The 23,787-nt window shown below is 40.4% G+C and overlaps 1 protein-coding gene across 1 annotated transcript in view; it reads left to right on the forward strand.

Moving 5' to 3' along the window:
- The window catches only part of SLC25A13 (solute carrier family 25 member 13), a 132,348-nt gene that overhangs the window by 53,389 nt on the left and 55,172 nt on the right, over positions 1-23,787 (forward strand). Inside the window, exon 5 of the mRNA XM_065398568.1 lies at positions 18,217-18,356. Coding sequence (XP_065254640.1) covers positions 18,217-18,356 — 140 coding nt within the window. The remainder of the gene's footprint in view (positions 1-18,216; positions 18,357-23,787) is intronic.

The raw sequence follows: 23,787 nt of genomic DNA on the forward strand, positions 1-23,787 counted from the left end.
TCCTTTTCAAACATCAGTCCTTGTAACATCTATGAGAAGGCAGTTATAAACATTTTGCACTTGGGGAAACAGATAAAAAGATGGTATGTGATTTGCCCAAGTCCACACATCCAGTCAGTGACAAAGCTGGGTGTAGAGTTTAGAACAGTGGTTCTCAACCCGGGGGCATTTGTGGCCCAATCAGCACATAGCTGCGGCCCATGTGACATCCTCAGGGCCATACAGGTAGTATGTACATTGTGTGGATGTGACCCACATAACACACACACAGCTGCATATATGGTCCACAATGGTAAATAGTTTGAGAACCACTGGATTAGAAATTGCTGTTTTCCTAAGTCCAGGCTTTAATTACTAGACTAGATCTTCTGTCTCCTCTCTATAGTGCAGGAAAGGTCTTCGCGAGTTTCAGTATAGGCTTCTGAAAGTTTTACACTTCAAAAAAGCCATATAAGCACTGAAAAACATTTTTCTATGAAGCAAGATTTTATTGCAACTGTATCTTAAGCCATGTAATAGAATTAATATTTTAATCATAATTTCATATACAACATGACAGATATCAGAATGAAATCAATATCTCTTCAATCTAGAGACTATATCTGCCTTCATGCGATGATAAAGCCAAAACATATTATGTTAAAATGTACTAAACACTATGTAAAAATTAAATGTCATTGATTTTTATGGGCCTATTCAAATAAACCAATGATGCCCAACCTTATTACACAGGAGGACCACATACCCTAAGGACAACCTGGTGGGGGCCAAACAGATTCTGTATATTTTAATAAGATTTAAAGTCACCTGTATTTATTTATATTTTAAGTTCAGCTTGTTTCGTATGTATTTAGATAGGGTGTTTTTATGTACAGTATTGTCTATTGACACACTTGTGTAAGCTAAAATGATGTAAACATGACGACAAAATGCTAATGAATCAGCTGTTAGTATATTATGTTGAAGCAGGCCGCAGACATTATGAAAACTTCTGGTGGACCATAGATTGAGCACCCCTGATATAAACAAATGCCAAGAGGTGGGGGGAGAGAATTTTGGGGTGGGGTGTCTAATACAGTATTCCAGTGAAGTTAAATTATCTTGTGTATATGAAGCTTTTTAATACATCTGGGGGAAAAAATATTTAGCATCTTGGGTGAAATCCTTACCTGATTTGAAATCATTGCTTCAGTGTGACCAGGATTTTGCCTATTGCTTGCTACTTGTCAAACAAAATTTGATAAATTGGCTGGTTTAGTTGTAAATGCTCAAAAGATGAAATCCTCACTCAAAGGAGTTGTGCTGAAATTTTGGGGAGACTGCATGCACAGTGTTCTTTACCCATGATGTAGAGTCAATCCCTGCTTTAAGACCAACAATTAAAATCAGTAACGCTAGAAAACAAGGGTGCAAAGAGTGTACATTTCTGTGGGCTTAGTTGAATGCTATTAAATAAATAAAATGATAGAGCAGTATGCAGAAAAATTATGATAGTGTAAATATAAAAGTTATTTGTTTTTTATAGTACAATAGTTCCCCTTCAGATAAAGCATTTGTATTATTTTATACAAGTAGGCTAACTATAATAAAGTTATTATGCCTAATGTCAGAGCTTTGGAATAGTCAACTACACTGAGAGATCTTAAATTAGATATAGGTATTACTAGTGCATTTATGTATAAAATAGAAATAAACAGGTGACAGAATTAAAGTTTGATAAATAGAACTGCTTGAAAATTTTTCAGCAAATTTTCCAGTTTTTCTATCAGAAATTGTCGTGTTGTTGAAATCAAGCCTTTTTACAAGAATGCATCAATTTCAGAAAAAAAACCCCACATTTGGTTTCAACATTTTCAGAAATGAATGGGTTGATTTTTGTCTTGAGACAACTTTTTGTTTTGAAATTTGTTTAATTTTACATTATAAAAAATTAAAGTAAAAATTGAAGCATTTCAGTTGATCCAAAACAATATTAAATTCTTGATTTCATTCTGATTTTGTTTCAAAACTACGGAATTTCCTGTGAAACAGAAATTCTAATTCCCGTACAGCTCTACTGATAAACAGTTTATGGTATTAGTGATCATGGATACAGTAAAATTATTTTTATAGTGTAAAAAAAAAAGTCCTATATGTTTCAATTTGATGCAGATTTCAAATGGATATTAAGATGTTTTGTGGAAAAATTGAGTTGATTGTAAGATAGTTGCACAGTATCGGTTTAAAAATAAAACCCCTTTCCTCTCAGAACTAGAGGCGGGGGGATGGGAGAAAGAACCTGAAATTGTTAGGTGGGTGTAACTGCAGAATTGAATAACTCCTTCCAAGCCTTTGTCTCAAGGTGCAGTCAGTATATATGTATAGTCTGTATTTATTGTGGGACACATCTTCTGTTATGAATTATGGCAGTCCACATATCCAAGGAACACGTTAATTTTTGGTACAGGTTACCAAACAGCACTTCTGCACATTTATCTGCCCTAGGACTTGTGTACACATAAGCATTCTAATTGTACGCAACTCTTCACATATATTTAACTATTTCTGCAACTATTGTGTACAGATTCAGAGTACCCTTTGTATGGTACTGTTTTGATACTTTGTCATTACACTAAGAATCATTACAGAACCCCTAAATGACCAAAGCTTTAACAGCAGAGTGCTGTAGTTAGTGCTTGTATGATCAAGATTTCATTATGTTTAAGATATGTTCCACAATATGCTTATATCTTTATTATGACTGTAATTTTGCAGGGACTGTACTTTTACCTGTTTGTATATCACCTTGTACAATGGTGCCCCAGTTTTGATCAAGGCCTCTAGAATAATCAAAATAAAGAACTGACTTTATATGGTTTGTTCGTTTACTCACTAACTTGAATATTCAATAATACATGATGGATCTCCAAGTCATTAGCTCAAATTGGTGAGGAATTACTGTCCTTGACTGCTTTGTTTGCTTATGCCTATATAATGTAACATTCTTTCAACTTTCATCTAGATATGATGGGCCGTATAGCATTGCTACAAGTGCAAAATCTTACTTTGATTCTATAAAGCATTGGTCCCCAACCTTTTTCGTCTGGCGGGCGCCAGACGACGAGCCACGGAGGACCGGGGCGGCGGACGAGCATCCGCCGAAATGCCGCTGACAAGTAGCAACATCAATAGGCAATGCCGCTGACAAGCAGAGTCATGCAGAGGCGTTGTCGCCAAAAATCGGCGGCATTTCGGCGGCGACGCCTCTGGATGACGCTGCTTGTTGGCGGCATTTCGGTGGATGCTCGTCCGCCGGCCAGTACGCGGGCGCACTTAGATGCCCCGGCGGGCGCCATGGCACCCGCGGGCACCGCTTTGGGGACCGCTGCTCTAAAGGCACCTCTACACTGCACACCACCATGGTGATATGTAGCATATATCTAGCTAGACATTGCAGTGAAAAGCAGGCTGTCTCAACACTGGTGTATTACTGTATGCAGCAGTGAAAGGCTGTGACAGAGAGGAGGCAGTGGGGATAGGCTCTGGAAGTGGGGAGGTAGTGGGATGCTACGTTGCTAAAAATAGCAGTGTAGACTGGGGGAGATACTGCTTGGGTATGTAGACAGACCTATATGGTAAATACTAAAAGGGTTCAGGCATGTCTTTACTTGTCTAAGCAGTGCCTCAGAGTCTGCACTGTTATTAATACCCCTGTTAGGAGGGAGTGCAGTAATGTACTCTACATGCCACCATAAGGAGTCTGCAGTGTAGACCTACCCTAGTGGAGCAGTTCTGATCTCTGCAATTTTTCAGTGACCAATAGTCCTCTTATTGTTTGATACAGGATTCTGCACAATTTATGACTGATGTTAGACTGCTCATATATTTATCTCCAAAATGTAAAATTTTTGCTTGCGACCTTGACATTAATTTCGTAGATATTTAGTTTCTAGACAATACTGTAAATGTGGTAAGTTTTGGTTTGGGTTGTAAGTGTTTTGTAAGCAGGCACATATTTTTTTATGAATGCATGCTAAGTTAAACAAAACACGTTTTAGACACAAGTTAAAGCTGTCATTTTAAATATAATAAGAACCCTTTTCATGATTGTGTTTTATCGAGCCTTTTGGAAGTATAGCTATGCCTGGTAGCACCACCAAAGTTTAAATTGCCTAGTGACTGGAGGTTTGGCATAATTTTTTGTTTATAAATAAATATAAAGAGTTCTACTTTGGAAAATAAAAAATGTCATCTTCCTACTTAACCGATTTACTCTCTGTTCACAATCATTCTTATCAGCTTGGTTTAGGGCAAGTTGGATTCTGTTTCTTCATGTGCACCAACACAGAATTGTTTAAATTACTGATAGTTAGGCCTGTACAAACTCAATGGAGACACAAGGTTTGCACAAGTGTAAGGCATAATTTGGCATCCAGAATCTTTATTATGGAGGGAGATATAAGAGGTCCCAGCTAGATTTCGCAGGGGTGATGGCTATAAAAAGATGCTCTTTTTATTAAACCAATTAATTATTTGTATTACAATAGCGTCTAGGAACCCCACTCAAAGGTCAGAGCCCCATTGCGCTAGGGAGGTAGACATGTAACAAAGGCCTTGTCTACACCCAGCCGCTAGTTTGGCGGCTGGGAATCGAAGTTCCGGGTTCGATTTATCGCGTCTGGTCTGGACGCGATAAATCGATCCCGGAAGCGCTCGCCGTCGACTGCGGTACTCCAGCTCGGCGAGAGGAGTACCGCGGAGTCGACGGGGAGCCTGCCTGCCGCGTGTGGACCGCGTCTGAACCGCGGTAAGTTCGAACTAAGGTATGTCGACTTCAGCTACGTTATTCACGTAGCTGAAGTTGCGTACCTTAGTTCGAAGTTGGGGGTTAGTGTAGACCAGGCCAAAGACATTGCCCTGTCCAGAGCGGACAGAAGACACAAACAGGGTGAGGAAGGGTTGGAGGATGAAAATATGAACAGAATTGAGGAGAAAAGCAGAAGTCATAGCTTGCATTTGTCTGTTTAATCTTGAAATCACTGAGACACAAACGTGGATCCCTGTGATAATTTTTTCTAATAATTTTGTGTGACTGGAATTTAACTTCAAAATAAATTGTGCAGCTGTTCGTAAGCTTTATGAATCTTTAAATGATTTCTTATTCTTCTGTCTAATGGCTATTATCTCTTTTCTAAAATAAAAACCTGGTGTGCTGTTACTCTAACATTAGAATTGGGCTTTCAGTTTTTGTTCTCCAAAGTCCGTGTAGTGCTGCTGTCCTGGATTAATAGCAATAGAGTCAGAAGTCCTGGTTATACAACACCTAACAAAAAAGAAAACCAAACAGATGCTGCAGAGCCATGGCTTCTCCATGCCACTGAGTCTGACTGAAAGGGGCCACCTTTAATACAAGACTCTAGGCTCGTGTGCCATTTGCTCCTTTGCTGAGACTGCCAGCAAGAATGCTAGAAGGACAAGGTGGGTGAGGTAATATCTTGGACCAACTTCTGTTGGTGAGAGAGACGAGCTTTCGAGCTTACACAGAGATGAAGACAAACTCTATGTAAGGCCTTGTCTACACTGCCACTTACAGCGCTGAAATGTTCTTCGCTCGGGTGTGAAAAACCATCCCTCGAGCGATGACAGTTTCAGCGCTGTAAAGTGGTAGTGTAGATAGTGCTACAGCGCTGGGAGCCATTCCCCTGGCAGAGGTGGTTTTATTACAGTGCCGGGAGACCTCTCTTCCAGTGCTGGACCCGCAACTACACAGCCAATGTTAAAGCACTGCTGCAGCAGCGCTTTAACATTGGCTGTGTAGACATACCCTAAGATTGAAAGCTTGTCTCTCTAACCAACAGAAGATAGTCCAATAAAAGATATTACCTCACTCACCCTGTCTCTCTGATATCCAACATGGCTACAACAACACTGCAGGCAGCAAGAATGCTGGCACTATGGTAACTGCTGTCATGATACAGACACCTCTCTGCCTAGAATTGGGTTAAGCCTACCAATTCATTTTACATAGGCTACCTAGCAGCCTCCAAAGCAATGACTTTTGCTTTCCATCAGTGTAATCCAAAGGTTAATGTATTATCTAGAGGTAAAAGGCTTCACAACCCATTACCAAGTCATTCACCTTTTGATTTACTACAACTGTTACAATTTTTTAAATGATCAGGTTGCAAACAATGGAAAATCAGTTCCCACTTATGAACAATAAGTGTTAAACAATTGAATGCAGATGCACACCAACATCAGATTGGCATGTCTGTGTTGTGGGGTATCTTGTCAAAGATCAGTAAAACCGCACAGAAGCCTTTCCAGTTCAGTGGGTCAAAAATCCACTTTTTATGAAAGGCTAAATGTGGATTTGTGCGATTGACTATAATGGCTCCAATTTTGAAAGCTTAGCGGTAACAGAGCACTTCCAGTTGGTGGGATAATTTGAGAATACTACATGCTCAAATGGCTAATATATTGTGCTTTCTGCTGCTACTTCACGCTACTTTAAAAAAAAAAAAAAAGTGTGGGGAAGGTGGCATGAAGCCAATTTGAGAGTAAATCACAACCATATAAGATCACTCTTTGGTTAACTGTGAGCTGAAAGTTAGCCATCCTTTATACTTATACTATGGGGCAATTTGGGGAACAACCAGAACTTCCCCCACCTGTACACATTTGTATGGTAGCAACAACAGTGTATGTTTCAGCCTTAATTTTGTTCCATCCTTTTTAAAGTTGTACTGGGTTGCATATTGAAAGTTAAATGCTGTAACAGACTCTTGGAGCAGTGAAATTTTTTGCTATTATGAATTTTAATGTGTAGTTTCAGATAGCAAAATATATTTACACACACTGTGTGTATCTTCTTACTTTTTAAATTGGAAAATCTGCTGTTACCTAGCAGTTAATGACTATTTTTTTCCAACAGTTGGAATGCAGGACCAGATTTGATAAGCTGATAAAAGAAAACAAAACTGAGAACATGTTGGAAGTGCTCAAAGTGAAAATTGCAGTTTAGGTAGGTTTTGGGGTAGATAGTTAGACATTTTAATTGAACTAAAATAGTTTTATACTAATACAGCACTGTTGTGGGAGTATGTTTTGTGGTGCATTTGAAATTGAAGTATTTAAGTGGGGAGGGGAATGTATGTTAATGCTTTTGCAAGAAAGCGATTTTTGTAACATCCATCTAAACAAAATAGCTGTTAAAGAAATAGAGCTCACAAATCTGCATCAGAGAGAAAATATAACAACTTGGACTGCTTCGGAATAATGTCTCTGAGCTAGAAGTATGCATTTTGTCACTTTAGTTGGTGTTTTGTATTAACTAGCTGTTAGTAAATGATTCTGTGAATTCTGAAACAAGTTTGTGTTCCTGGACCACCACCACAAAAGTGGTTTGCACCAATCAAGGGATGCTGTTGACTCAGCCTGGACTCTGAGGGTGTGCCTTCACTGCAGAGTTAAGCCAGGCTGTTTTGTGGGTTTTAGCCCAGCCCTATCTACTTTCTCTACACAAAACCCTTTAACTTGTGTTTATATATGCTTTGAATCCAGGCTTGCTTGCTTGCCTGGGGGTATAAGTTAGAGCCTAGCTTTTGCTTTAAGATTTTTTTTTCCTTGTTGCATATCATCACAAGTAATAGAGATGCTTTTATCAACAGAGATACTACCAGATAATGCCTTTTTTTACCCCTATGGTAATCCAGAAACTGAATCTGACTTTAAAGACTTAGCTACATATAAATGGCACTGGTTTAACTTAAACTCGTGCGAACGCCTGTGTAGATGCTGTCAGTTCAAACTTAGCTTACCGGTATATCTCTTTAGTTTGCATTTGGAAATCAGGGTTGGTCTACACAGGCAGACTTGCCCCAAAATAACTAAATTAGTTTAAATTACCACCTTCTGTTATTTCTGTTCAAGTTTGTGTGACAGATACTCTTGTTTTGGAGTAACTGTCCTATTTTGATCAGACTTCAGCAAAATAAAATAGGATGCTTTTTTTCCAAAATAAGCTCCCAAACATAGACTTGCACCAAAATGACAAAAGGGATGAATTAATACCAATTCAATTACTTTGGTGCAAGATTGTGTGTAGGTCAGCCCCATTGTATGGGTGCAAACTTAAACTAACATAAGTCAGGTCTAAAGAGAGATTGTGCCCCCTCACAGGGGGACATCTTTAGTTAAACTGGTACAACTTTGTGTGTAGAGTGGAGATAATAGCTCAAGTAAGTGCAATTATCTATTTTGTGGACCAAAATCTCCTTCCAGTCACATTTGGCAGCCCCCCATTGTCTTCTGTTGTATGCCCTCAGTTACTACTGTGCAAACTGCAGTTTTCACAGGTTCAGCAGAGGAAAACATAATTTGAAGACAATGGGGGTTGGATATGTATAACTGAAAATAGATTTTGGCCTGCAGTATCTTATTGGTGATGAGTAAGAAGGAAAGAAATTAGCTTGACTTCTAGACCGCAAACTGAGGGATAGATTGTGGTCTATCTTGCAGACTGACTCTAGGAAGTAAGGGGATATAAGGCACTCCCCAGCACTTGTGCACTGTACTGCTGCTTCCAGCCTTAGTGGGGGAAGGTGTGTTCTGGTTGTGGGGAGCCCGACGAGGTTGTGGGATTATTTGAAGGCCAGAAGAGTGAATTTGGGAAAGAGTTCCTTCAGGATGAGATTCCCATCATCAGAAGCAAGCTCCCCACAGACCAGGATCCATCAACTCAAACTGGCACCAGACCCTGCCATAACAATGGATGCAAAACCTTCAGGCCTATCTCCAGTGTTACAATGATCAATATCCCCCACAAGGCACATTTCAGGATCCATGAGTCCTATACATGCCTATTACAACATGTGGTGGTAGCTCATCCAGTGCACTGAATGCCACAATAGCAACTGTGTGGGTGAAAAGAGACAGTCTCTACGCTCTCAAATGAACTCACACAGAAAACTGATAAAAGGCAAAAACACCACATCACCCGTGGGCAAACACTTTTCACAAAACCATCACTCCATATGTGACTTTCTCAGTCCTCTGCCTCAGAGGAAACCTGCACAACACATTCAGAAGATGAGCCTGGAAGCTTAAATTCATAACTTTGCTGGACACTAAAAATCATGGTCTTAATAAAAACACTGGATTTATGGCTTATTACTACAATCTGTAAGCTACTAACCTCCCTTTTTTGTCTTGAGTGCAGAGGTGTTAAAGGGCTACTTCATCTTGAAGAAGAGCTCTGTGTAGCTAGGAAGCTTGTCCCTTTTTCTCAACAGAAGTTGGCCCAATAAAAGATATTACCTCATCCACCTTGTCTCCCTCAGAGGGAGATTGTGGCTCTGGGAATTGAAACAGTGCACTTCCCCTTACTCCAGGTAGATCATATACAGACAATTCAGTTCTTTGTAGGGCTGGTTATAGGAAAGCAACATTCGACTTCTGAACTGAGCAAACTTGACATGAACACAGACACTCAAAAATGGAAACCCATGATGCCAACCTAATGCCTATATAAACATTTGATAGACCACAGTGCATTCTTCTACAATACATTTATCCAGTCTGTATGGTTAGGGGAGAAGATTTGAATGTGTAGGCCATGTTTACACTAGCACTTTTGTTGGTAAAATTTTTGTCTGTCAGGGGTGTGAAAAAACCACACACCTGACTGACATAAATGTCACCCACAAAAGCACCAATGTGGACAGCGCTGTGTTAGCAGGAGATTCTCTCCTGCCGACATAGATACTGCCGCTCATTGGGGGTGGTTTAATTATACCAATGGGAGAGCGGTCTTCCGTCGGCATACAGTGGCTACACGAGAGACCTTACAGTGGCACAGCTGCAGCAGTCCAGCTGTGTCGCTGTCAGGTCTGTAGTGTTGTAGACATAGCCCTAGTAACTGCTTATTTTAAGTTTCTAGTAGTATATACTAAAATACGTTTCTATAAAACAAAGCTATTAGTTAAACTTTCAGTGCTACTCCTAGTTTAAAAAAGCATAATGTCCAAAGACCATCCATATACCTGATGATGTTTTGCACTTGTGCATGCTTTCTCTCTCTCTCTCACACACACACACTCACACTCACACACTCTTCCCTGTGTATATATCAAGCCGTTTTACAATAACTTTATTTTAGGCATCATCTAGACCAGTTTCAAAATGGTCAATGATGGTCTGATCCAAAGCCTGTTAGTCAATGGAAAGAGCCTTACTGACTTTAGGATCATGCATTGCCTGAGGGCTAGATTGTGTATCCTGTACTGTGTTGGAGAACAGTAGTACGAATAGTTCCATTTACATCAGTGGAACTACTCTTATGAGTAACTGCTCACCAGTGTGATGAGGTCATCCAGAATCTAGCCCAAGTGACTGTAAAGAATATGTGGATGGTGACATGACCAAGGTAAATTAATTTACAGCTGTTTGTTTCCAAGTATATGGTCAGAAAACTTTGAAATGCTTAGCTGTGGTTAACTAGATATACTTCAGTGTAAAAGTATCCGTTACTATTTTAAATGTTGCCTACACAGAATGAAGAGGGCTTACCTACACTCAGCATTAGCATGAGGAGTTAGGCAATTACATTTTTTTATAATTTATTTGTACCCATTTTCTCTTAAAAATAATCTTGACTGTATGAATCTAAGCTACAGCTATAATACTGCTACTTTTCTCTTTAGACCCTTAACTGTGGTTAATATAAAAAGGTCCTTGTCAAAAGGGGTTGAAGAGGCAACGTTGGTATTGGTGCATGGTGTGAAACTGCATCCACTTATCTCATTACGTCATTTACCTTATGAATTCTCCAGTTTGTCTTGTGTTCTCTGCTTAGCAGAAGATAGCCATGCTTTTCACATAAGTTGTTACCCAAATCATCAGGGTGGAATGTCATTCCTTTCTGTCAATTCAAGATTTCTTTTAAGGGCATAATACACATATAAGACACCCCAGGCCAAAGTGACTACTTTTCTGGAACAACATAGCTGTATAATATTTGTCCAAATGAAAAAGAAAATGGTAAATTTAGGCCTGAGTGAAAAAATGATTGATTTGAGAAGTCTTTCACATTTAATACAGTGGATGTTTAGGAATTATAGCCTATAGAATTTTTAGTGATAAGTTCTAACTTTATGGCAAGTGCAAGTAATTTTTTCCAAACGTTAGAAATAGTTAGTGTAGCTCTTCAGAAGAAGGGAGCTGATGTTTGAGTGTTAATTTAGTACACCCAGATCTATATTATTAATTATGAACTCATTCTTTCAAAACTTTAACATTTTAAGCTCCGAAATAGATAATTCTTAAATTAAGGCTTTTTAGCATGTGAACAAACTGCATGATCATTCTACAATACACTTTATTAGTGTTTTGCAATATAGCTAGTGTTCATGGTAAACAAATGTAAATAAAATTATTTTAATGTTTATAATATGTATCTAGGTTTCAGTATCTGCTATAGATTTCAGCAAAGTCAATTTGAGAAAATGTTGGCTTAATATTTTGGTCCTTTAAAAGTACATTTCTGTGTGCTTAGTTGAATGCTATTAACTAAATAAAATGATAGAGAAGTATGCAGAAAAATTATGATAGTGTAAATATAAAAGTTATTTGTTTTTTATAATACTATAGTTTCCCTTCAGATAAGTTTGATATTTCAGGTTCTACTTGACACACTTAGACATTTTCAGGTTATAATCCAAAGTTTAATAAAATAAATTCATCTGTTACAAATAACACCATGGATTACTAAAACTGAAAACTTAGAATGTCCTCCTTTCCACTTTTTATGCTTTTGATTAACAGCTCTCTGTTTGGACAATAGAAATGTGCTAATTGGTCATAGTCAGTTTTTACTAACTTTTCCAGGTTTTTGTGCAATAGCACAATGCTGAAATATTACTATTGCTGACATTGCAGGGTGAATGCTTTCTTTTTAAAATTAAAAACAAAACAAAAATCCCTGCTTCTGCTGGAATTTTCGAATTTTTTTTTCTTTTGTAAAAGAATATTTGTATAAAATCCAGATTTAGGGTGAAATTTGACCTGACAGACTCTTTTTAAAAGTTGAGAAAAATTTATTAAAAGACTTTTCTAAAGTTACCAAGAGGGCATAAATGTGCTCTTTTAATTCACCTTTATTTGTATTTTGTCTGCTTTGTATGATCTGCTTTGGTTTAGTTTGCAGAGTGCTGCCCTAAGGTTTGAAGTAAAATTAAATTTTAAAAGTGACCACCTTCTGTTGTAATGCTGGATTTAGAAGACAAGGGAAGAGTTCAGTTTGAAGTGAATTGTAGTAAATGTTCTGGTACCTTTTGACAGTTAAATCAAAGGCCAAACCATTGTAAATTTGTTCATGGAGCATGAACGGTTTTAGTATCTGAATCAGACAGTAAGACTAAAAATGACGCGAATCAGTGAAGTTGTTCTAGATGAGTGAGTGATGAGTGTAGTGAGGGGAAAAAGGAAAAATTTAATATCCAGTCCACTGAACATTTATAGGAGTTTGTGAACCATGAATAGTGATGAGAAGGAAGTATATGGTATGTGTAAAAAGTCTTGGGCAAAGGGGGGGATACCATGTCTCATACCATCAAGTAGTCAATAAAAGCACAGTAGGCAATCTTCCAGTCAGCTAACTGCACCATATAATCCAACATGCACACTGTCAGAAAAGCACCGGGTGTTAGTTTCAAAAACACACTGACGTCAGTTTACATCATCGTTTTGAAATGCTCTTAAGTATTGAAGCTCTCTGCCTATTGTACTAAATAGCTAACCAAATATTGAAGTTTGTTTGGGGCAGCACCTCAAATCTGACTAAACTGTAGTAAGAAATCATATTTACCTCTTCTCCTTCAGCTATTTAGGCTGTTTGGAGGAATATTTGTATTTATCTGAATTCCTGGGGCGGTACAGGTATATACATACATATACCTGTGAATGCAAGTAAGTAATAGGACGAAAATATTAGGATAAATAATCTTAATTTTCTTCCCAATACTTTTGATAAAGTGTTTCAATTCCTTTGTTATAGGTTATCTAGGTATTTGTAATTTGCCCAGCATCTTAATGTTAAGGTGCAATACAAATCATTAGGAAGCATACTTTCAGACTTGAAATAACCATTCTTTCTTACCCTTCTTTTTGTCATTTTCTTGAGTTGAGGTTGTTCTGTTCACCCCAGAGAAGGAGTTTGAGGGTGCATCTTCATTGGGGGGGGGAAAAGGTGTATTCTTACTTTTAGTTAGCTAACACATGAGGTAAAATTCTAGTGAAGGCAAGGCAGTTATCTGCAAACATTTGTGTAAGCTACTAAAGTAAACCCTAGGCAGCCTATAGTCTTTACCACAACCTGCTAACAAGTGTGAAAGTTACAGACTGGCTTGTCATCACGAGATCTTACCTCGTATTAGTTACTTCAAGTAAGCTAATAGACCACGTAGGAACACACCTTTTTCAAAGTGAAGACATGGCCTGAGAGTTTGACTGGATACGTTCTTTGTAAACAGACTTTCAGGGCTCTCATGACATGCAAACAGTGCTAGTCTCATCCTGGAGGGAGGAGAGGTGGGTAAGAAAATAGGATATTACCAAGCTTTTTCCTAATTGCTACAAAAGGGAGACTGACTTGGGAGTAAACCACAGGACTGATTTGAGAACATCCATATCCTTTTGGAAGATTAGAAGTGGTTTTTAACAGGAGGAGGCAGCTGTTTCCTCAGCTTGCCTGATTGAAGATATTGGGGCTGTTTTTAAAACAAGTAGTCTAGGCTCAAAATGCAGCAACAGAAACTCTCTAAAATCTCCACAGAGGGGCTGCAGGGGGCAATTTCTGTTTCAATGGGATATGGTCCTAATACAATGCACTTGGAAAAGGGATGAGACCTCCTTATGAACCCATCCGATTTCCCCGAGAGTGGAATTTTGTGCTTCGATGTGCTAGCTGACAGCCCAAAATACAAGCCTGCTGTGGGGTGCAGGCAGAGGGGGGGAGGGGCTCTGAGAAAGAGGTGAACAGTGCTGTCTAGGGTGAGACATCTGTCCCAAATGTATTGAGAAAAATTTTCTTCGCTCTATTATGTAGGCTTTGCAAGCAGCCTCTGGATGTTTAGTTCTCAATGACTGCTGGGATAACGCCAAGTTAACTAGGGTCAGCTGATGGGAAAACAGGGTGGACAAAATAATTAAATTTCTTAATTAAAAAATATATATTTTTAAAAAATTCTAAATTCAATACAGGCTTTTTATTTATTTTTTAAAATAAACCTATTTAAAATTAAATTTGAAATGGACAACCTATGTTAAGGCCTAAACGTACTATGATCTTTGTAAGTCATTTCAATTAAATAAAAATAAGTTCAGCAGTACATTTTTTGCTGCCACGTTTTAAAGAAAATCAAACCACTGAACTTGTCATTGGCTAGGCACCTGGAACTAGGTGACTAGATAGCAAGTGTGAAAAATTGGCATGGGGGTTGGGGATGAATAGGTGTATAAGATAGAGCCCCAAATATTGGATTGTCCCTATAAAATTGGGACATCTGGTTTGTTGAAGTGCTAAATCATCTTTTGACTGTAGTAGCCTCTTCTGCAGGTGCAGAGAGAATTTTTTTTTCATTTCAGTTTATGCTGATAGTTCAGTTCAATGACTAGTTCATACAAGGTTAAGAAACCAATTGGAAGTTGAAAAATCAGGAAAGCTTGTTTTCCTCTTCCAATCTATGAATTAAAAATTAGGTGTGAGAGGATGAGATCTGCCAACTACAGATATACTCTACCGTTGTTTAATAAATCATTTGGTTTTAAATGTAAAAACATGTTTTGATAAACTTTATCATGAGGTTTTTTTCTTATGTACCCAACACCTTTAAGGAAGGTTTATTTTTAAAAAAGTCTGTTTTATGGCATTTTTAGTAGAATTTGAGTTTCCGTCGAAATGGAGCTTCACACAAATTACAAGTAAAATATTATCATCTAGTAAATAAAACACGCATAGTTCACCATTTTCTAACATAATAAAATGTGTAAAATTTGAGAATGAATAAATGTAAATTAAGCTATATAATTGTTTAAATAAATGCTATCAATACAGCATATCCTCGTGGTTAACAAAAAGAAGCACCAAATTTAGTGTAAAGATTACATTTAGTTGTAATTCAACATGTTTTAATAGTTATCAGCCAATGAGAACCAACCTTTCATTAGGAAAATCGCTAAAAATACAAATGCAAAACACCATTAAAACTGATGGTTTAAATTAAGGTTTCCTGCTTGTTGATTTAAATCATGATTAAAATTAGTGATTTTAAATTGCTTTGATTTAAATCAATCCATCCTATGGGGAATTTTTTAGTTCTCCTTCCAGCACCCTGACTTCCAGATCTTCACCAATTAGGTCTGATAAAAGATGAAACTAATAATCCCATTGAGGGAAGAAGTAATAGTCTACAGTGAAGTGTCTCTCGAACAGAACCAGTTTTAGTACCACTGTCAACAGTCCCAGATGATGGAGGACTTCAAGGCTCAGATTTTTAAAGGTAATAAGGTGCCTATTATCAGAGGGGTAGCCGTGTTAATCTGGATCTGTAAAAAGCGACAGAGTCCTGTGGCACCTTATAGACTAGCAGACGTATTAGAGTATAAGCTTTCGTGGGTGAATACCCACTTTGTCAGATGGAGGTTCCCACTGCGATTTTCAGAAGCCTCTAGATGCCTTAAACTCATTGACTACAATGGGCTTTAGGTGTCTAGGTGCTTTTGAAAATCCCACTAGACACCTAAATGCCTTTAAAAATGTGACTCTAGATGGTTAGAGTATCTGAAGAGCTGCTGCCTTGGAACATATCTTTGCTATGTACCCTTGATTCAGGGGAATCATCTTCTCTGCTGTGGTGAAGAAGGCTCCCAGGTAGATTTGGACAGGGTTTTTTTTTTTGTTTTTTTTTTAAATAGTAAATGCATTTTAAATATTTATTGGATCAGGGACATGAATTTGGGTCTTCCACGTCTCAGGTGAGTTCATTGACCACCTGGCTACAGAGTCATTCTCTTTCTCCCCTTCTCTCTCTGCCCAAATCACTGTTTAACTATTTATACACAGTGGAACAGCTTCAGCAGGAGACACTGAGAGAAGCCTACACCAGAGTATCCCATAGCCCAGTGGTTAGGGCGTTCTTCTCCAAAGTGGTAGACCCAAGTTCAAGTCCCTGCCCCACACCAGGCAGAGGGGGGAAATTGGATCTGGGTCTTCCACATGACAGGTGAGTGCCCTAACCACTGGGCTATAGCTTACAAGGAGTTGACACCACGGCCTCCAAGTCTACCTCTGTCATCTTTTCCTCTAGCCATTTTGTGACTCTATCCTTTTAAAAATACCTGGAAACAATGTTTTGGATTGGATGAAACATTTTATTTGACCTGAAATGGACTTTTTTTCAGAATTTTCAAATGTCAAATTTGGTTTGACCTGAGCCAATATTTGTTTTTGATATTTTTGAAACTACCAGCAAACTGAGAAATCAGCTCTGCTTCCAGGTGGGAGAGACATTGAGAGGAGAGCTTTTTTCCATGCTAATCACGAATCCCAAATGGGGGAGACACTAATCACTTGGGTATTGCCTGTCAAATGGCTGACGGCCCCCTCACCAAGATAGTTCTCCATGTAGGGTATCACCTGGACTTTGCAGTGTAATGGATGAAAAGTGCTATGTAAGAGAGAGAGATGATGATGATGATGATGATGATTTCTTTATGGATTGCTGCTTTTGCCACTACTAAGGTCTTTGATAATGTCCTCAGAGCCAGGTAAGATCAAGGGGAGGGAGGGAGCACTGGGAATGGACCTTTCTGAGTTCGGATTGAAGATAATTCTGACAGGAATCTAGAATTGTTATGAGAAAATGTGTTTTTTAGATCAGTTGGCATGAGGAATTCATTGGGCTTGAGTGTGTCTAAGCAGTCTCTGTGTTAGGGAACATAGTAGGAAGCCACTTCAGACCAATAGGTCCTTCCATAAATAATTTTTAAAAAAATCATTCACATTAGTTTTCTTATGTTTCTCCAACTCCTCAGTGGCTCCCTTCTCCTTTCCCCCCTTCTTCCTCCTGGAAAAGGACTCAATAGCAGACACCGTAAGTTATCTGCTGGAAATCAAGGCCATCCACTTGGTTCCTCAGGAGGAATGAGGTAGAGGATTCTGTTTCCTCTACTTTAGTATCAAAGATCATGGGTAATCTGTCAAGTTCTAGACCTCAAGTGATGACAAATTCTTGTAGGACTATAAATTCAAGATGGAAACTTTTGATCCCTTAGAGTCACAATCAAGTCCAAGGAGTTTGTCACATCATTACATCTAAAAGATGTGTAACTTTTCATACCTATTCTTGTGCTCATTAGCTAGAAGATATACTTAATTAGATTCCAGCAATCCACTGCCCTTATATTGTAATATTCCGATTGGTATTCATCATTCCTATGCCCTTAAATCAATTAATGATACCTTACGCTGTCTAAAAAATTCCTTCAACTGTATATGAAATCCGTTTATTAGAAATCATAGTGGTAAGGAATGAATCTGATAGTCTGAGTTTGCAGGATCAGGTCTTAAGCAAGTACAGATTAAGATTTTTTTTTATAGGAAACCAGAGATTTCAAAAGTTAAGGTTTGTTTTTATACATATATTTTCTGGTGTATAGGACTAGCTGACTATTAAAATGGACCTTGAAATATTGGTATTTTTGTATCTGTTTCTTTCAACGTAGAAGACTTTGAATAATACTACTTTTATGAAGTGTGAAGTGTAGACTAATCCAAAAATTTGTTGTTCTTAACAGTTTTAAAAGACTACATTGAAAACAGGTTAAGTTTTGTCATCATCTACATAGAATTTCAGTTAATCTTAATCTTTCCTTGACAGAGACCACTTTGAAACAATGAAGTGTCTACTTGGTCAGTATGTAACTTAATAATTAAAAAGGATTCTTTGGGATCTTGTTTTGTGAGGCGTTGTACTTGAAAACTGAGTTTTCTTTGTGAGAATGGATAGTTTTTTCTAGACTTATGATTTAGTTAATAAAATCCAAGCTTGTTAATACATTTTATAGGGTAATCTCCTATGTGAAAAATGTTTTCCTGTTAGACAGAAAAAATCAGTACTACTTTTCTACGTGCGACTCCTTATTTTTTTAATCAGATCTCTTTTTTTTCTCTTTTTCTAGAGGATGTTAAACAAGTTTTTGGCCAGACCACAATTCATCAGCACATTCCGTTTAACTGGAATTCAGAGTTTGTGCAGCTGCATTTTGGAAAAGATCGAAAAAGACGCCTAACATATGCGGAGTTTACCCAGTTCTTACTGGTGGGTTTAATGCAATAAAGTTTGTCATGAGTTTCACAGTTCAGGGCAACTGCATCTGTATTCCCTCTCTGTAGTCCCTTGAGGACACCTACTCTAGGCTTCTGGCTCCTCCGCCGTCACCTCACTTGGGTAGAGACACGCATCTCTCCCACTTCTGATGGGGATTTTTTTCAGGCTGCATAATTCCCTGCTTACACAGTGAGACTGCCAGCATGCCAGACTGCCTAAACAGGTCAGTGTCTGAGCTTTGCTTTCTCTTCAAAGGCTTATAACAACGTAATTACCAAGAGTTATAAGATACCACACGGCCCTTTATAGGCAAGCATATTTATTCTTAAAGTGAAAGCATTCCAGAAAAAACATATTTACAAAAAAAAAAAAAAAAAGTTCCTATACACGATAAACGCTTACCAGAGGCCCTCCATCAGTCCTATGGCTGTTCAGTAGGCAAAAGTCCTAGATTGATGTCCCTCGGTTGGACAGAATGTCCTGCTGGTTTGATGGATCAGAAAGATGGCCCTGAGTCAGTTTAAATTCAAGCTATTTATCCAAAAGTCCTTTGTCTGTCTGTTAGTCTCTGAAGAATCCAGTTTGAACTAGTATATGCGAGCCTCCAGGTGGTGGTATTTCTCTGGAGGTGTTATAAACTGAGTGAATTGGCCTAATCAGTCACCCTCCCCCTGGAAATGCATACTGTCCCTGGCCCACAATAATACATAAACTTAATACAGTGAGATCTCCCAAAGATATTGGAGGTAATTGCCATGTCTGTCACAATGAATAATAAGAAATGTGCAAGAATCACAAATAGTAAATTTAGCGAACACCATATTGGCAACATAGCCAACAATGGTGTATTTAGGCTCTTCTTACTGTCAGAAAGCTGGATTTTAGAATGTTATGCATTGGCAGATATAATCTGCTTGTGGTAAAATGGCTGAATCTAGGTAGTTGTTACTTTTTTGGCACTTGAATGTGGCATGAGTATTTTTTTAATGGGCGTGGCCCACTGTTTCAAGCTAATCTTTGAGACACGAGGGGGGAATACCCAGACCTCAAGACATTTAAAAACTGTAGATCTTTCACTAGGAGAATCCAATATATTAAATAATAATAGATGTTTGTACCAAATATTGTGCATTTTGAACTCATTTGCCAAAACTGATATTAAGGAGTGCTTCATTTGATTATCAAAATTCTATGGTTACCAAATTTATGTGATTTTTAGTGATAAAATACAGTAATGGTATTCCTTCTGCTGCAGACTTCTTACACACACTGTTTGTTTGATACCATTTAATAAGCAAATAGTGCAACAGATAGAATTTTCTATTTATTTTTTCCTGTGCTTCGTAGAGAATAAATAAAAGCTGTTTCCTCTAGAGGGAATCATTTCATGTGTATGGTTTTGGGTATATTGCTACACAAAGCAAAATATCATACAAATGAAAAATCAGTTAATGATTTTGAAAAAATGATAATGCTTGCCGTAAGTAAAATGAGATGCCTGGGTGCCTTGTTTGAATCCATTTTGAACATACTGAGTACCAGTAAAGATTTTACACAATAGTTTTAAAATAGGAGCCTACTTCAAGACCGCAAGGTTGTATTTTTTATTTTTCTGTTTATGCAGGGAAGTTATTTCACAGTAGGAGGTGGTATCATTTTGATGAGGAATAATTAAGATAATGCTATTGAGACAAATGTTTCAAATTGACTTTGTGAAACAGAGCCTAATTAACTCTTTGCCTGAAGAGGATGTAGGAGATCATAAATGCAATCATATTCTCTTGCTTTTAATAATGACTATTATTGCTAAATACCTAGGCTAGACATGTATGCTGACTTTGGTAGACTGTAACATCCTGGTTCGGTATCTGATAATCCTGCTTAGTTTAGCTGCTTATTTGGAGGTGTGAAGAAAAACTCAAATTCTAGAAGAAGGTGCCTGGATTGGCAATTGGGTGTGGAGTCTCTCCTCTGGGTTATCAGTGCAAATCTACTTTGGTTCTATAGTGATCAAGTGCCTTTCGAATTGGAAAACTTCGATAGCCTGTGTGAAAAGGCTCACGGTTCCTAGGGAGCAGGTGTCTACATCACAAAAATACCATAATGGTTGACGGTACCGTTCCTTGGGCAGGTGACGCTACTCACTGTCACCCTACCGATCACCTGCCAGGATCAGCAAACAGACCCAGGCCTCAGTGGCCTCTCCATGGTCATCAGAGGGGGAGTGGTCAGGGTTGAATCGCGACTTCAGCCTGTCGCTGAGAAGGGGAAACTCTCCACCAACGTGGGAGACTGGGGCAGCACCGGCCATGGTGCCGATGCGTCAGGGACAGTGGCCCCCCCAGTGACAGTACTGGAACCCGTTGGAGGTGCCGGTGATGCCGATCCAATACTCCCTGGCCTCATCGGACAAGCTGGCCGCAGCACTGCCGCCCGAAAACGGTACCAAGATGGAGGCTGAGGCTGCGCATCACACCCCACACCAAGGGAGTCCTCCCTTGACAAGGAAGAGGACAACACCCTCCCACAGGCGGTGCAGTCATCATAGTCGTCCACGGACGAGGCGGTAGCCAGGCAATCCCACCCTAGCAGTCCCCGCAGACGACTTTAAGGAGCAGCAGGCCATCCTTAAATGAGTGGCTGAAAACCTGGGCCTGCAGATTGAAGAGGTCGCTGAAGAGGGTAATGACCTCTTCAGTGTCATCTCAGCCACCACCCCAGCATGGGTCGCATTGCCCATCCTTCCAGGGATCCTCAAGATAGCCAAATCGTTGTGGCAATCCCCCTCCTCTATTCTGCTGACTTCCAAGAAGGCGGAAAAGAAATATTACGTCCCTGCAAAGGGCTTTGAGTATTTGTACATTCATCCCCCTCATCACTGATCGTATCCACAGTAAATGAGAGGGACAGATAGGGCCAGGTTAGCGGGACACCGAAAAATAAAGACGCCAAAAGAATGAACTTGTTTGGCAGGAAAGTTTACTCAACAACCAGCTTACAGTTCAGGGTGTCTAATCACCAGGCCCTGCTGGGACGTTATAATTTCAACCTGTGGGACTCCCTTAATAAGTTCACAGAGGCCCTCCCACAGGATTGTGCCCAAGAGTTCACTGTGTTAGTGAGTAAAGGCACAGCAGCAAAGGAGTCCTCCAGATGGCCTAGGACGCTACGGACTCGGTGGCCAGGGTGGTCGCATCAGCGATGGCCAAGAGGCGCAGCTCGTGATTGCAGGCCTTTGGGCTGTCCCCGGAGATTCAGGCCACAATCCAGGACCTCCCCTTTGAGGGTACAGGGCTCTTTCCCAAGCTAACTGACTCAAGGCTCCAGGGGCTTAAGGACTCCCAAGCCCTTCAGCAGTCCAGGAAGCAGTTCCATCCTTGGCCCCCTCCTTCTCCGCCGCAGTCCAGGTCCCGGGCTCTACAGGAGGAAGGATGAGGAGAAGGGGCCTAAGAGGCGCTATCTGTCGTCTTCCCGCCCGGCGGCACAGCCTGACCCTCTCAGAAATCAGGAAGGCCAGAAGCAGCCGTTTTGAGGGTATGCACCGGATCCATCCCGCTTCTTTCTCAACTGCCTCCACCCTTTCTGGTCTGCCTGGTCCCGTATCACATAGGACTGCTGAGTGCTCGATACGGTTTCTTTGGGCTATACCCTGCAATTTATAGCTGACCAACCCTCCCAGCCCCCTTTCCCGTCCCTCTTCAGGGACCCTTCTCACAAGTACCTCCTCGTTCAGGAGGTTGAAAACCTGTGCCTGGGGGCAGTGGAAGAGGTTCCTCGGAACATGGAAGGAAGAGGATTCTACTCCTGCTATTTCCTAATTCCAAAGTCAAAAGAGTGTCTCAGATCTATCCTATACCTGTGTTGCCTCAAAAAGTCTTTCAGGAAGTTGAAGTTTCCCATGGTCTCCCTGGCCTCCATCATTCCCTCCCTGGATCCAGGAGATTGGTACGCTGCTCTCGATTTAAAGGACGCATACTTCCATATTTCCATCTTCCCGGGGCACCGGCGCTTCCTCCATTTTATGTTGGGCGAGCGCCACTTTCAGTTCACGGCGATGCCCTTTGGTCTCTTGTCGGCCCCGAGAGTGTTCACAAAGCGTATAACGTCAGTGGCCGCTTAACTGCGACGTCAGGGAGTCCAAATTTACCCCTTACCTTGATGTTAATAAGATTAGGTGTGAAGGCATCTCGATCTGGTCTGTTCCACCTGCTGTGACCTGGGGCTGATAATAAACGAGAAAAAGTCAACCCTAACTCCAGTGCAATGCATAGAATTTATCGGGGTAGTTCTCAACTCCACTCAGGCCAGAGCTTTCTTCCCCGAGACTTGGTTCCAAGCCATGGGGAACCCACCCACTCACCACCGCCCACATGTGCCTGAGACTGTTGGGTCACATGGCGGTATGCACGTACATGGTCCGGCACGCACGACTCCGCCTCAGGCCCCTACAGGCGTGGCTGGCGTCAGTCTATGCCCCCAACCAGCACAGCATGGACCGGGTGGGTCAGCATTCCCGACAGCATACTGTCGTCTCTCATCTGATGGCAGGATCCCAAGTCGGTGCTGGAAGGAGTTCCCTTCGCGACCCTGGCCTCGTCAGTGACCCTTGTCTCCAACACTTTGGACCTGGGATGGGGAGCCCACTTAGGCAATCTCAGTACTTGATCCAGTTATGATTGTTCCCTGCATATCAATGTCAGGGAACTCAGGGCAGTTTGCCTAGCCTGCCAATCCTTTCTACCTCTTATACAAGGCATGGTGGTTCAGGTCCTGATGCACAACACGGCTACAGTCTTCTATATCAACAGGCAGGGCGGAGCCAGGTCGTCTGCCCTCTGCCGGGAAGCCCTCTGGCTCTGGGACTTTTGTCTGCAGCACAACATCCATCTCATAGCTGCTTGCCTTCCAGGGAGCAAGAATGCTTTGGCAGATTGCCTCAGCAGAATATTCTCGTCTCAGCACGAATGGTCCCTTCATCCGGAGGTGCTCAGTTCCATCTTCCACAGGTGGGGAACTCCCCGAGTGGATCTGTTTGTGTCCAGGCAGAACAGAAAATGTCGCATTTTCTGCTCGATTCGGAGCATGAACAGAGGATCCCTGTCGGACACCTTTCTGCTCCCGTGGTCGGGGGCTCTGTTGTCCGCCTTCCCTCCAGTGCCATTGCTTCTCAGCGTCCTCATGAAGATCAAACAGGACAAGTCAAAGGTCATCCTCATAGTGCCAGCTTGGCCACACCCACACTGGTTCAGTACTTTGCTGGACCTCTTGGTGGCAACCCCGTTCCAGCTGCCGCTCAGGTCAGACCTGTTGTCCCAGAACCACGACAGTCTTCTGCACCTGAATCTGGCAGCACTACATCTGAAGGCTTGGCTGCTGTGTGGCTAAACGCACAGGAGCGGCAGTGCTCGGCTGAGGTTCAGCG

Source organism: Emys orbicularis, chromosome 2 (genome assembly GCF_028017835.1).
Source record: "Emys orbicularis isolate rEmyOrb1 chromosome 2, rEmyOrb1.hap1, whole genome shotgun sequence".
Lineage (NCBI taxonomy): Eukaryota > Metazoa > Chordata > Testudines > Emydidae > Emys > Emys orbicularis.